Below are 16,369 nucleotides of genomic sequence, written 5' to 3'. Positions count from 1 at the left end.
TACTAATCACCATGACTAATGGCAGTGCCATATATAAGTTGGCATAAGACCCACTATTTTTAGATCTTAGACCAATGGAAAGCTGTATGCTTTTGAGTGAGGGATCACAGTACATGGTCTATTAGTTTGATGGCATGCCTAGGTGTGGCAGGTGCACAGACTTCATTGTCATCCCAACAAAGAAGTTTGGCAGGGGTAGCATGATCAGGGTCATTTGTCATGGTTTGGCTTGAAATCATTGGTTGTTTTGGATGAAACCATGAATGCTTAGGTATCTCTAGAGTCCTGGTCAATAATGCATTACCTACATTATGGCAGCATATTGGGGAAGGCTGTTGTTGTTGTTTGGTTTTTAGGAGCATTAGCAACTAAGGCCATATTGCTCCATTGGGGAAGGCCTATACCTGTATCAGTAGGAGAATGTTCCACGTCATACTGCTTGTGTTTGTGTGTTGTGATGGACTGGTTTGAGGACATGAATGTTGAAAAGTTGGACTGGCCAGCACAGACACCTGACTTCAATTCTGTAAACTCTGGGATGAAATGGATTGTCGGGTGCATGTAAGGAGAGACTAATAAAAAAAACAGAGCTGAACTGTTGCCTGCTTTGAAGGTTGAATGGCAGAAAATTGAGGATATTTATAAAAAACTGGTGGTGATCCATAGAGACTAAAACCTAAAGGTTTCATTCAGTACACATTATTTAGTTTTTCTGTAAATAAAGATTATTTGTAGATATGCAAGTATCCAGATATTAATGGTAGGGTAGTATGTTTGATACACAAATACAGTAAACCCCCGCTATTCACGGTATCTGTATTCGCAGTCGCTGATTTAATATAAAATGAAACCTAAAAAAAAAATGTGAATTTTAAAGCTGTGAACATTTTCCGAAATAAAAAAACATGGGCGTGGCTAAAATCATCTTTCCCAGTAAAAACAGCGGTCAGTGGGTGGGGGAGAGGGGTGACAAAATCGCAAGCGTGGATGTTTCTCACTAATCCTTGTTCAGTATGTGCTATGCGCTTGTCATGGAAGATTTCGCTGTTTGCTTTTAATTTATATGCATATAAATTGAATAAATTTATAAATTGATATGCTTACAAAAGTGAAAAATCTACCGTTTTGCAGTGTGTTAGTGAAAACAGACTTTTTCGAGTGTGTTAACGGAAGAAAATGACTTTATTGTGGACAAGTTCTTTTCTAACCCCTACAGAAATATGGCTACGAATAACAAGGGAAATGTGAAAAGATCAAACACGGCGATGACATTAGCGAATAAAATTGAGTTATTAGACAAAATTTCTAATGGTGAAAGTGTCTCCTCAGTGGCAAAACATTATAAAATCAATGAGTCAACGGTACGATCAATCAAGAAATTGGAAGAAAAAATCCGCCGTAGTGTCCATGAAAACGCGCTAATTGCTTCAAAAATTTGCTCTGTAACTCGTGATGTTAAATTAGAAAAAATGGAAAAAGCTTTAAATCTGTGGATAGAAGACCGAACTCAAAATAAAATTCCGTTAAGTTCACTCATCATTCGTGAAAAGGCAAAACTCCTTTATCAACACTTTAGCGAAACTGGAGATAGCACTGGCGGGATAAGTTTTTTAGCTAACAAAGGCGCTGGTTTGAAAGATTTGTTTGAAATTTCTAATAAATATTACATTTAATATTAAATTGTTTCTTATTTTCATTTTGATTTTTCACTATGTACTGTCTGTGTACATAGTCATATTATGAAGGTACATATAATACATACATAGACAAAATTTTAGACTAGTTTTTCTTATATATTTCATACTTTGGAACAGAACCCCTTTATTACTATGGGAGCCATAACTCAGTATTCGCGTTTTCGGTATTCACGACATTTCTCAGGAACGTAACCCCCGTGAATAGTGGGGGTTTACTGTGCATATATCATTTGCACCAAAAGGCACATTGAGTACTACTTCTGGTAGATGCTGCCAAATCTGTTTTTTTCTAGTCATTGTAGAATTTCTTATGATGAGATAAGTTACTACATAAGTATACTCTGTGACCACCTATCTGGAAAAATTCATACTATTTTCAGTAGTGATAAGTTCTTTAAAGGGCAAGTTATTGGTAATATTACTTGACTGTTACCATAACCTTTGGATAGCACCTTGCATAATAGTTTCCTTAGCTATGTTTTTCCTGACGTAGCAGTGCTGTTTAGAATGGCAGAAAATATTAGAGGATATTTATAAAAAACTGGTGGTGGTCCATAGAGACTAGAGGCTGTTATAAAGCCTAAAGGTTTCATTCAGTACACATTATTTAGTTTTCCTGTTTTGTAAGTACAATTTGTTGCCTAGGTTTATGGCCGAAAGAGCTAATATTTTTAAGTCAAAATTTGGATTGCCACATGCCATGTTACATACTGCTACTTCTTTTCTCAACTGTTTCATCAAATCTTCACTAACTGGTGGCAGTAACAATGAAAGAGCTATTTGGGGCTCTGGCAACTTTGAAATAAACAGCAAAATGACTTCTTTTGGGAAGTGCTGTTCATTTGAAAGTCATGGAACACTAGAATATCTCACAAAAAGGTTTTTTTTTTTTTTTTTTTTGGTAGTTGTTGGTGCATAGGCTTCTGTGGCCATAATGCACCTCCCAAGGTTTTTGCAGTACTTTTATCCAAGCCCGAGGCGGGAATCGAACCCGCGACCTTTGGGTTGCCAGGCAGGCACTTTTTACCCACCCGGCTAGCCCGGTCGGCACCAAAAAGGTAGAATTGGTTCTATGTATGTGAAATAAGTCCACATAAGAAGGGTTTTACCATTTCTGTATGAGGTTTCAATGGCCAAGAACAGTAAAATGGAAAGTATTATCCAGCTATTCTTTAAATGCAATCTTTTGCTTAGACTTAACTGTTATTGTTGCTTTTGCAGTGGAAATGTAGATTACGTAGCTGTTCAAAGAGGTATACCACTCATTAATAACTTTTATCAATAACTTGAAAGAAAACATGATCAATGAGGAAAATTCTCATGTTTTCATAAATAATAAAAGAAGGAAGATAAGTATTGCAGATTTTTTATACTTTCGTGCTTACTGATTTTTTGAAATGAGTAGTGAGTGAAAGAGATGACACAGTTACTTCTAGAAATTATGTGTCAGTTATAAATATTTGCTGTACATCATTATGAATTCATAACTGGCCATAATTATTAATATTAAAAATAATTGGTTTTTGGTTTTTTTTATTAATTATATATATCATTCTCTTCAACATATATTATCTAATCAAATTATTTATTACTGAAAATAAGTAACCACAAACTATTCCTAAGTTAACAACAATCATGTAACATTATCAAATTGCATTTTTTATTTAGTTGAAAAATAACAAATTGTTAACAATTGTGAAAGTAGGCCTTTATTTTTTGATTCATAATAGAAAGCGGAGGTCATGTGGGAGTGGGTTGGATTACGCCCATTCCGTCAACCTGTCTGTGTAGAAAAGGAGCAGCTGTCATTCGGAGACACAAAACTTCAGGTATTTTACTTTTGGTTGTATTTTTTATCTCCTGTATCTGGTGTAATCAAAAAGTTGAGAGACTGAAATAATATTTCGAAAATGAGGAAGTTTACCAGAAATTCAGATGAATCTCCTTCAGTATAGTCTCTTCAACACTGTATCACTGATTCTAATACTTTTGCAACTTCTGAAAGCATTCTTGATAGGTTTCTTTTGGAACTGCTAATAATTCAGAATAATTTCTTTAGTCTTTGCAAATCTGTGACCCTTCAAAGGGGCTTTAAGGTTGGGGGGAGAATATATACATAGTCTTTGACTTATGACAGTCGTTTCCAGAAAAATTTTTTAAATATTTTACACAGTTGTGATGCTGCCATATGACTATTTCAGCTACTTGAGCAGTGGTATTAAACAGGCATCTGCACAGATAGCCCTTGAAATTGCTATCTCTTAAGTTGGATTCATTTTTTCTGACATTCTCTGTATATGCATTTGAAAACCCATCTGTCTATGTATGTAAATCATGCCTGCAGGGACAAAAAAAAAAAAAAAAAAATCGGAGAAAAATCCTTCTGCTTTGAAGCCTAGCAACAGATTGAGACAAAATACAAATTGTAAGTGAAATGCATTAATTCTAATCAAGGAAACTTCTCAACTTATTTAATGCATACAACATGAAATAATTGATCAAATAGCAACAACACCGACACTCCTAGGTGATGGGTTTTCAGAAATTATATGTGCTGTATAGAAACGGATTTTTAAAATATAGACTAATAAAATATAAAACTAAAAGAAAAATAATTTAATAAAATAAATAAGCAAACAAACAATTAAGTAAAAAAAAATACTAAATGCTTTATGTACATAAAAAATGGGCTTATGTCTGACTTATGACGTGGTCATTGGAATGTAACTCTGTCTTAAGTTGCAACTGTACATCATACGAAGTAAATCTGATGAGTATGGTCGATGGTGATGGGCCACAGCAGAGGAGGTATTCACAATAAATTCTTGAATGGAAAGTGCTGAATGAGCAGTGGTGTTGTCGTGTTGCAAGCACCAATTCCCCAAATAGTTTTTCTTTACTCTCAAGTCATTTGGTGTTATCTGGTTCTTGGGTGATGATCAGGTCTAGAATATTCTTGCCCCTAGTATTTTACATGCTGATACAAGTAACAGTCATCTAGTTGATTTAAAAATTTTGTTCCCCTCCCACTTTCTATTTAGGGACAAATTAAAATCACCCATCTTATTATGGGTGATTTTAATTTGTTAAAATTAAATTGCTAACCCATTCCATTTTCTCTCATCATAATTCTCAAAATCTTGTGATCTGTAGATTACTCCTACCCTCATATCTTTGCAATCAACTATCACACCACACAGATTCACCATTGCTTCCCCCTTCTATCATCTCTATCCTTCCTAAACATTGTAAAACTACAGTGAAACTCATCATCCCCTATTTCTGGGTGGTGACACCATGTATCATCATTAGTTGTTGTAACTATGAGTTCAGATTCACTCATTTTATTGATGACAATAAAATGAGTGAATAACTGAACACCCGACATTACTATAAACACAGTTAAAACTAAGTGTCCTTGTGAAGTTTACTGCTCTGACACATTCCCTGAAGTTATTTAAGCTTGTTTCCCTAGCATTAATTTCCACTTGTTTGAAATGTTGCTGCCCTCAGAATGTCCTGCCAATATTGGCTGCTGTAGCAACAAACAAGAACTCTTGAGGTCTGTCCATTACTTTTACCCATATTCTCAGATAAATGTGTATCTCTGTTATCACTATCCCCTCCCCTAACTAATAGTTCACCTGAAACTTTAAGGCATCCTCACTGATACTCTGGCAAAAACCCTTGCATCACTTTTGTCCAAATGAATTCCACATCTACAAAATATATTCCTCCTAACTAAAGTGTAGGCCATGCTGATAAATGTTTCCAAGCAGAAGTCTTGCAGTGTCCTTCAGGTCTTGAGTTATTCCATAATGCTTTCAGCATATGGTCCCTCCTGTTGTGTCTTTGCAAAATTGCAGACACATACACATTCTGACCTAACCCGTTTTTTTTTTTCAGCATGGTATTATAATTATCCAACAAACTGTCACCTTGTATGAGCTTAATATCATTAGTCCACTCATGAATAATAATGTTCTCTTTAAAATCTGTTGGTTGTATCATTAATTTTTGCTCCTGCCTGCAATTGATTCACTCTTCTGAGTTGTGATCCTTGAGCATGCTTGAATGGCACTGATTCTGCAGTGCTGAAAGTATGGCTACACAGTGGTCACCAAATGCACAAGTCATGCTGGCTATTCACTGAGCAGACTTGTAGGTTGCTCAGTGATAGTATCACTTTCGGCTAACACTATTTGCAAAAGACTTAGATTCAATTCCTATCATCATCATCTGAAGTTAACACATACTTTCAATGAAGGCTGAGGGAAGTCTGATAGGTTTTTTCCATGAATTGGATTCAGCTGAAGACAGCATACTGTTTTCTTCCATAAATACAGGTTTTTCATCTAGCAGAAAAGACAAGGTATATTAAAACCAAATAGCTTAGTTTCCTAACTAAGCTATTTGGTTTTAATATACCTCGGACTCACCCCCTCTAACCCAAAACTTTGGTTAATAAGAGAGTATGAAATCTGTAATGCTGGAAGCAAAATTAGAATACATTAAGTATTTTTAACATGCACTTCCTCCAACAATGGTAAGAGCATAATAAAAGACACTACAAACCTACTATGCATCATTTATGACATTCCTATCATAGATTTACAGCATCCTACAACTACCTGTTAAGAACAGTCCAATATACCTTTAGTTGGGATATACAGGTAGCCCTCGTTTTGTGCTGGTCCAATTTGCACTGATTCGTAATACTGCTGGTCACTAACCACAGGACCACGAATATTTATTTTTGCAATTTTTTTATAAATTGAAAGTTTAAAATCATCAAACAAAATTTATCAGCATCATACTGTACTATCATGCACTATTCACACGATCAAGGACAATCTGAGCCAATCGCAGATAATACAATATCAGTTTTGCAACCCGTAGATCAGGGAGTAATGGCCACCTTTAAAGCTTATTAAATACCTATGGCTAACATTTACAGAAATGGCAAAAGCTTTAGACATGTCCAATATTTCCATCAGAGAACGTTAGCAGTCGTTTGATGTCTTAAAGGGCATCAATCACATCACATTAACACAGCCTGGCAAGAAGTAACTGTCAATTGTGTAAACGGAGTGCAGCGTAAACTTCTCCCAGATTTCATGCATGACTTCAGAGGATTCGAGCCACAACAGAATGTTGTAGAAAATATCAGCAGGCTGGCACAAGAGGCAGGGTTAGAAGTTACAGTTGAAGATGTAACTGAACCCTTGAAAAGTCATGCAGCGACTCTTTCAAATGAAGACCTTGAAGAATTAGCTGCAGAATTATTTAGCCAACAGCAGGAGAAAGAAGACCCTCTAAAAATTATGATGACCAGTGATCTACAACGGATTCTTGCAAGTGTAGAGTCCCTTACTAATGAGCTCTGCAACATTGATCAAAATCGGGAGAGGAGTGCCACAGTTAAAACAGATGTCATATCAACCCTGGGCACTTATTTTGAAATTCTTAAAGAAAGGAGGAAGAAATTCAGGCAATCAACACTTGCTTTTTTTTGAAGAAAGAAGCAACCTTCTCAACTAGGGTCATCAACATAAGATCCTCAACCAGGATCTTCAGAGTCTTTGGCATTACACCACTGTCAAAATGTTTTATGTAATTTATTTTTTATAACACACTTTTTTTTTTTAAATTTACAAAAAGTTTATTTCTGAACTTTAAATACTCCAGTATTGAAAAGGGTAGGTAAATTTTTGGTGCCTGGAACCTAACCCTGTGATTTCCCATTGACTCCATTATATAAAGGATTCCATTTGCACCTACTCCCCCCCCCCAGGAATCTTGTTATTTGGTTTTTAGGAGCATTAGCAACTAAGACCATATTGCTCCAGGATATGCGGTGGTCATTCCCTGACCTTTCCGCATCCTCCGTATTTGGTGGTGATGGGCTCGAACCCCGGTCTAATCAAGAAGCGTGTGCTATGCACTGCTGCTCCTTCCCACCTGGCTACGGAGGTGCCTTCCTAGGAATCTAACCCTGGTGTAAAGTGAGGGCTACCTGTACTTTAAAACAGTTGAAAGCTTACCTTTCTTCATTATATGAAGGTGTTGCTTGTTTTCTAAAACATCAATTGAAACACAGTACAAATTTTGGAGCTCTCACAACACCATACCTTCCCCTTTTTTTTCTACAAGTGATTGGAAACTCTTTTGCTCCAAATAACAAAGAAATTTATATTTTTCTCCTAATATAAATTTCAGATTGCAATAAACATTTGACAGCATGTCCTAAATTTAACATTCATGAGAGCAGAAAACACAGTTCTCAAAATTTATTGGAAATCTGCACTATAGCAGTTCTCATCCCTTCACACATGAATATTTGTTTTATTTCATTCATTCTTGAATGCTTACAAATACTGTGCCACCAAGAATGTTTTGGATGAAGAAATTAATATTTTAACAATAAAGTTTAATAGTAGAAATTATCCAACAAGCTTGATTTCAATTATTCAAGAATAGGTTAAAATCCAACTGGCTGTACTTACTGACTAGCACAATCCACTTCAGTCAAAATGTTTATACCTTTATATTGCCCAGTGGTATAAAGCACTTTTAGTTCAGTTTAGCATTAGCATTAGTAGAGGCATACGATGCAAGAAAGCAAGCTTATTCAGCATCAGCCCAAAAAAAAAAAAAAAAAACCCTCTCCCATTTCACCCCTCCGTTCGTTCGAAATACCTGTCCAGTTGAGCTTTAAATTTGTTTAGGCTATCAACTTCAACAACAAGTGATGGAAGTCGGTTCCACCAACCAACCACCCGCTGGCCAAAGGCAAATTTCCGCACATCTATCCGACATCCGTCCTTCCTCAATTTGAATTTATGCCCTCTGAGGTGATTATTCTGAGAAAGATGAAGAATCCCATTGGCATTGAGCATGCTCAAACCATTCAAGGCCTTATACACCTCTATCAGATCACCTCGCCGGTGCCTAGTCTCCAGACTCTGTAATTTGCAAAACGTAAGCCTTTCTTCGTAAGAGCAACCCTTTGTTCCATTTACTAATCTTGTTGCCCTTCTCTGTACCCGTTCCAGCAGCTCTACATCCTTCTTGAAATGAGGCCTCCAGACCTGTATACAGTACTCAAGATGTGGCCTAACCATTGCCTTATACAAGGGAATAATCACCTCCTTATCCCTGCTAGAAAAATTCCTGTATATCATTGACAAGACACCATGAGCTACTCTTGCAGCTCGTCTGCACTGCTCAGAGAACTTCATATCTCCCTGCACAATTACCCCCAGGTCCTTTTCATTCTCCACCACTGTCAGTGTGGTACCGCAGAGTTGATACGTTGCTCTGGAGTTACTGTTTCCCATATGCAGTACTTTACATTTGTCAATGTTAAACTTCATTTGCCACCTCTCAGCCCATCTGTTCAACCTTTCCAGATCCTGTTGCAGCAGCATAGCGTCAGTAGTGTCCTTGACGACCCTGCCAACCTTTGTATCATCTGCAAACTTGGACATTAAACTTGATATCCCATCATCAATATCATTCATAAACACCGAAAACAACAACGGACCCAACACTGAACCTTGAGGAACTCCACTAATAACATTAGTCCACGTTGAGCAGTGTCCATTGATTACCACTCTCTGTCTTCTGCCACTCAACCATCCCCTTATCCATAGCAGCAATTTGCCTCCAATGCCACACTGCTCCAATTTGTGCAGCAGTCTTCCATGTGCAACAGTATCAAAAGCCTTTCTAAGATCCAAATATATAATATCAAAGTTATTCCCTGCATCCAGTTCTTTTGTGACTACATCATAGTATCCAATCAAATTGGTCAGGCAAGACCTGCCCTTAACAAAACCATGCTGCGTCTGAGCTATAACTGAATTCTTGTCTAGATGATCCTGCAGTGCTTCTTTAACCAGTGCCTCCATTAATTTACCTGGAACAGAAGTTAAACTAACAGGTCTATAATTACTTGTGTCAGCCTTTGATCCTCCTTTGTGAATTGGGGTTACATTTGCACATCTCCAGTCTATGGGTACCTCCCCTGAGTCCAAAGAAGCTCTCATAATTATGGCTAGGGGTTTGCATACTTCCTTTGCTGCCTCCTTTAATATAACTGGATAGATCCCATCCACCCCAGGTGCCTTTTTTATGTTTATCCTCAACAATCTCTCCTCCACTTTCCTCTCAGTTATTACAAAATCATCCAGCTCACTGCCAATGTTTACTTTACCTACATCATTCTCCTTCCTGAATAACTCCTCATGCGTGAATGTAGATGCAAAATACTCGTTTAGATTGTTAGCCACCTGAGCAGGATCCTCAACTGTTGAACCATCAATATCCAGTGGACCAATCTGATTCATCCCTTTCCTTCTCGAGTTCAAGTATGTAAAGAACTCTTTTCTGTTTTTCTTTGCATCCTTTGCCAAGGATTTTTCGTAGTCTGCCTTTGCCTGCCTAATCTCCTTTGTGACTTGGTTACAGACCAACTTATATCTATCATAGGCTTCCATGTCACCCATTAATTTATATGTATCCCATGCATTTTTCTTCTCTGCCACATGTCTCATTAGTTCATCTGACAACCATTTAGGCCTAAACCTTGAACAATATTTCTTAGTTGGTATGTAAAGCCTGGTAGCCTCCAAGATTAGTTCCTTGAATGCTTCCCATTTTGAGTTTGCTGTTGGTAACATCATCAGTTGGTCCCACTGTATAGAATTTAAATACTGTCTCAGACCATCATAGTCGCCTTTACGAAAACAAAAACCCTTCCCTTTACCTCTGATGGTAGTTACCTCCTTGAGTAAATCCCACTTCAACACACTGTGATCACTGCCACCTAGTGGTTCATTTATCTGCAGGTTCTTAATGCATGAAGAGTCACTACTGAGTTATTTGGGAATATCCAATACAAAACTATTGTCAAATCCATATGTAAATTAGATCCATTTTTTAAATCATATACCAGTTGATGCATTCCAAAAGCATATCCTGTATGCAGTGCAGTTTCTCATACAGTAGGGCCCACTCATACAGTTCCAGCCCCCTGTAGAAAAGTTGAACATAGCATTTTTTTCACTTGCAAATGCATATAAAAGCCTAATAATATGTTTACACTATCATATGTTGTAAACAGACTGAATAACAGACAAAATGATGCCCACTGTCCTTCTCAGACTCTGGTGCTGAGAGTGTCATGCCAAAAAAAAAAAAAAAACGGAACAAACGGCGAACATAACAAACATGGATATAATTGAAAACTGCCATATTAGCAGAACAACAAAAAAGCAGGGCCCTATTGTACCAAGATTCCAATAGATACAAATTAAGCCAGAGCTTGCAACAACAGCAAATTCAATTTCTTCTAATTGTCTTAAAGTTTAAGAACTAGCATATCATGCCCTTACTCTGGACCATGAATTCACTTTTGCTGATGAATTATTCATTTCTGAAACACTGAAGATAAAATTATATTGCAATTTGATAAATGTAATGTAAATACCATGTTTAATCTATGATTATTGGATGTTTGAGCATATGGACAAGGATACTCCCTCACCTACAATGATGCAGCCTGTTTAAACTTGCCACATGTTGTACTGATTAGCTGGCATTCAACAGCCTTTTATCTTTGATATTTGGAGCAAGAAGGTAGCTGATTGGTTTTAGGTGGAATGGGGAGAGATGTGTCTGATAGTGTTGTGTGAGAGCTCCAAAGATCATTAGTATATGAAGTTTTAGAATACAAGCAACACCTTAATATGACAATGAAATACAATTTTGAATTGTTTTTGAAGTATTGTACAAAGGGTACTAGGAAAGTTTTGCAATACAGCTTTGTTTATTTAATTTTTTCAAAGTAATTTCCTCTACATTCAATACACCTCTCCATCCTCCGAAACCAATCTTTAAACCAGTTCTGCCAAGTTTCACTAGGGAGTAAAGCACACTCGTTGTCCCAAGCTCGTAGAAGGTTCTCATCACTGGAAAACCGCCTCCCTTTTAGCTTCATTTTCACATGCGGGAACAGTGCAAAGTCGCAGGGAGCAAGGTCTGGACTGTAGGGAGGGTGCTCGAGAAGTTTCAGTCCTGTCGTGGTCAAATATTCGGTGCAGGCTTTGGCGCGGTGAGCTGGAGCATTTTCGTGATGGGGGTACCAGGTGTCCATTCTTGACTTTGGCCGCAGGTTCTTCATAGATCCAATGACTTTAGGCAGGCATTGTTCAGTATACCACTTAGCTGTGACTGTCTTCTGCGTGTCCAAAACGACACGTTCCACAATTCCACTCGATTTGAAAAATACAGCTATCCTTTTCTTTTTTACAGATCGGGATTTTCTGACAATTACGGGTGTGTCGTCATCATCAAAGACCCAAACTTTGTTTTGAGCCTTGGTCGGCAGATCGTAATAGTACAGCCAAGTCTCGTCACCTGTCACGATGTTGTTCACGTACCGAGATTGTCCCTTATCAAACTTTTTTAACATCTCCCGGCACCAAGTCACACGTTGTGTCATCTGCTCTTCAGTCAGTTGATGCGGCACCCAGAGAGAACAAAGTTTCTTCACGTGCAAATGATCTTGCAGAATCGAATGAATTGCTGGTGCATTTAGGCCCAAAGTATCCTCTATCTGTTGGTAGGTCACTCGCCTGTTTTTGTCAAGCATTTTCCTCACAGCAGTAACGTTTTCCTCCGTAACTGACGTTCGTGGCCTTTCCGGCCTCTCAGAATCCTCCAGAGTGAAATTTCCCCTTTGGAATTCTCTATACCACCTGAATATCGTTGTACGATGTGGACAATCATCATCTAGTGCAAGAGTCATTTCTTCTAAGCACTGGTCTATGGTTAAACCACGCACGAAATTATACCGCAAAACTGTCCTTATCTCATTTCGTGACCACGATGCCATCGCAAGCACTTTACACTCTCACTACTAATGAATAACTGAGCCCATCGACTTGGCGCGGCGGCTACTATGCACGTATGAACATGTCTCAACATGCAGCTTCCTGTGATTCATTGTTGCGTCATATTGCAAAACTTTCCTAGTACCCTTTGTACAACACATGTAGGGATACTAAATGGAAAACATCTGGTTAGAAACAAATTTTTAATATTAAGTACTACCCCCACTCTGGGACTTTAATGATATCCTCTTTGGGAGGGGGGGGCACTTTCTATAGGTTTTTGGTATGTATTACACATATCCCAAACTTGCTAATTCTCCAAAATTGCAGACTGTAAGGTTCACAAGCTAATTCAATAAAACATTCTCATTATTTAAGGAAATATAACCACAATAAATTAATATAAATAAACAAAACATTATTTTTTGTTTTAACAAAGGAACCTTTGATAAAACAAAAGTTTTATCAAGAATATAAAAAGATTATATTTCTCACCAATCTACTGTTGACAGAAAACCAAAATATTCCATTCTTCCAGGAATAACAAATGAAATAAATCTGATTCATATTTATTGAACATTTAAAGAAATAATTTTCATATGTATTAAATATTTCAAAGTTGTTGTTCTTTTTCTTCTTCAATTTAGGCACAATATAATTTTGATCTAAAAATCAACTTTTTAAGCTAAATGCTGCCTTTGTTAAAAATGATAGTATACATCACACAAGTCAGCTGTGATGCACAATGCATCACAGCTGCTTTAGCTGTGCATAAAAACTTGTAGGTTATCAGCATTTTGTGTGTATGTATCGTGTAAATTATAAAGCTTTTTTAATGTAAAGTGATCTTGAATTTGTGAAGTGCTTTATCCATTTCCTGTGGAAATTCAGGTGCTTTCCTTTTTATAGACAATCAACTTCCTTTGTCTGTTTTGACAACCAGCAAAAAAAAACTTATATTACTGATTATTCACATACCATAATAAAAGGTTTTCAGAACTCCACAAAATTATGACAACTGAAATAAAAAAAAATTAATTCCTAGCTAGAATAATGTCTTCTTTAGCTAAATTCAGTATTACCAGTGCATATACTTCTGCTTTATCTGAGTTTTATGATAGAATCTCTCCTATGATAAATGTTTTGAAGTAAACAATTGGACTATCATATGTTTACACTTTTTGAACATGGGTGTGGTCCCAGAAGTTGCACTAATCTCAAGTCACATAAATTACAGTTCACATCAACTAGAATAACATTAATAGTAGGACTACTGATAGTACAGTAATGTAATAAAACATTCAAAACTATTTTTTTTTTATATATATAATTTATCTTTACTCTAATTTTATGGTAAAACAATGAACTCATTACAAGCAATAACTTGTTATGCAAACATCAATTATATAAGATTCTGGGGCTTTCTTTTACAACAAAAAAAAAATTAGTTGTGGCCTATGTAATGGTCAGCTGTACTGTTTCTTTATTTTTCCATCAACAGGAGATTATTGAACTTCACCTTTACCTAGCAGCAGTCATTCTCCTGATTGTAACTGTCACAGTCACGTTAACACCTGAGAAGTGCCCAATATTTTTTATTTTTTCTGGAAAAGTTGTTTTTTTGAAATTCTGCTTGAAGTACACCACTGCTTAAACCTTTACTAATGGATTTCAATACTTATTAAATGTTTTTTTAATGAACAATTTTAAAAAACATTTTTTAACATTTTATTTTCAACAATAAATATTTATTAGTTCTCACAGGTAACAAAAGAAAAACCATTAGTTATAATCCTAATAGTCACTTTCATTTTCCAGTTCAGAGTGAGAAAATTCAAACTTATACATATTAATGTTTTGTAAAAAAAATAAATAAATAAGGCAAAAAGCACTTCATACAATAATTAAACAAAAATATCTAATTTGTGTAACAGATGCATCAATCAAGTCAGTCAGTGTACTGGTTTAGATTTCAACAACATATTGGTTACATGATGCTGAAACCAAAACCAGCAGGTCTCAGTGGAAGGTAAAAATTAACTACACAATAACTGACAGTTTTTTTGCAGTATAATTCCAATTAAATAATTCTTCACTTCTAAAATTCAACTCAAAAGTTTGACTATATTTAGGAAGATACTGAAAGTTTCAGCCATTAGCATTGAGTCAATAATTAGTGCTCAATGGTTAGTTTCAAGAGGGACCGGCTAGATCCCTCAAGAATGCTCCCAGGATAAAGAAATGAGATGGAACCTTGCTCTAATCCACCTATGAATCTGATATCCTAGTTCAAGCAGAGATCTAGCCATATGGGATGCCAGAACTAGGATGTTTGTCTCTTAATTGTTCCAAAGCCTCTCCAAGAGATTCATTAGCTCAGGGTTGTAATTGGTAGGATTACCACATTATTCTCTTCAAACAAATGTTACACTGATATATATCACAATAGTCAGCTTCATTCATGATTTTGTTGATGACAAAGGGCAGTGTTATGGTATAGGCCAGGACCAAGTTAATTCTAAGGCAGGAACATCCACCTCTTTGATTGCCGCTATCGAACAAATAATTTTATTTTGCTACAGCAAATGTTGCTTATTTATTTTTTTTTTACCTGTATACTACTAACAGTATGCATGTCCTGGGAACTTCTGCTCTAATTAAAAGGGCTGAGAAGCTGACCAAGTTTTTTTCTTCTTCATAGTATAAGTTTTTAAGTCATTTTACTATATAAACTTAAAATGATTTTTTGTATATTATTTATTTTGTATTTAGGTTGTGCATAATTATGGACATGGAGCTCATGGAGTGTCTCTATCATGGGGTACGGCTAAAGATGCTTCTCACATGGTTAAAAGTTTACTCACCAACCCTTCAAATAACCCGACATCAAAGTTATAGCCAATTAGTGCCTGTATGAAATTCCTTTGTTAACCAAATTGTTCCAGTGATATTGTTGCTCTATTTTGGTTATTACTCAGAATGAATAAAAGAAATTACTTTTTTTTCTTTGTATTTTAATTTGAATGCTTTCCTCTTTCACTTGAACACACCATTTAATTTTCACAAAACTAATGAAAGAAATCAGTTGATTTCTTTCTAGCATCTTTAAAATGAGTTAAGCATCTTGATTGAAACATTTTGCATTATTAAAAATAAAAATCTGTTTTTAATGGTATAAAAAATATATTCATTAATCAGAGAGAATTTCCCATTTGGTAATGGTTGACATTGATACTCACTTAGTCATTCACAAGCAGAACAGGATGTAACCACAGCTTTCAGAATAATTTTAGCCTTCTTTTAGTCTAAACTTGTTTTGAGTTCACTATTTATTTTAAGAATTGACATAATTACTGCAGGTTTTATTAAAAAAAGATAAATTCTGAAAACATCTTTTCATTATGTATTTAATAGTGATATTAAAATTAAGTATTGTTCAATTTCTTAACTTCACAAGTGAGACTGGAAAGGGACATATAAAGAAGAAAATGGAATCTAATTTTTACTGTACCATTGGTTTGGTTTTTGTTTAATTAGCTAAATTCAGGTTTAGGTTTTTACACCTTTTTCACTCTCATGTATCTGGAAACTGGCATAGGGTACATGTAGGTTAGAGATAAAACATACATATGCCTTAAAGATGACAGTTGTTAAAACAGATAACTGATTCTGTATTTTGTGAAAGTTTAACAAAAAATGACTTTGCCATGCTAAACTGAGTTTCTTTTTCTTTTATAAAAGTTTAAACTTCCACTAATAGTGATTTTAATGTCT

At 35.9% G+C, this 16,369-nt stretch overlaps 1 protein-coding gene across 4 annotated transcripts in view; it reads left to right on the top strand.

Moving 5' to 3' along the window:
• Positions 1 to 15,580, top strand: part of Daao1 (D-amino acid oxidase 1) — a 126,997-nt gene extending 111,417 nt beyond the window's left edge. For 2 of the 4 annotated variants that reach the window (XM_090378738.1, XM_090378739.1), the window contains exons 10-11: positions 3,428 to 3,526; positions 15,368 to 15,579. In XM_090378738.1, the coding sequence (XP_090234864.1) occupies positions 3,428 to 3,526; positions 15,368 to 15,493 (225 nt within the window). In that variant the 3' untranslated portion in view covers positions 15,494 to 15,579. Of the gene's footprint in view, positions 1 to 3,427; positions 3,527 to 15,367 lie in introns of all 4 variants that reach the window. The other 2 variants (XM_090378736.1, XM_090378737.1) reach the window with 2 other exon arrangements.
• The last annotated feature ends 789 nt before the right edge of the window (positions 15,581 to 16,369 follow it).

Source organism: Mastigoproctus giganteus, chromosome 7 (assembly GCF_048544385.1).
Source record: "Mastigoproctus giganteus isolate SK-2022 chromosome 7, ASM4854438v1, whole genome shotgun sequence".
NCBI classification, from domain to species: domain Eukaryota; kingdom Metazoa; phylum Arthropoda; class Arachnida; order Uropygi; family Thelyphonidae; genus Mastigoproctus; species Mastigoproctus giganteus.
This window is presented reverse-complemented; position numbering and strand designations above follow the sequence as displayed.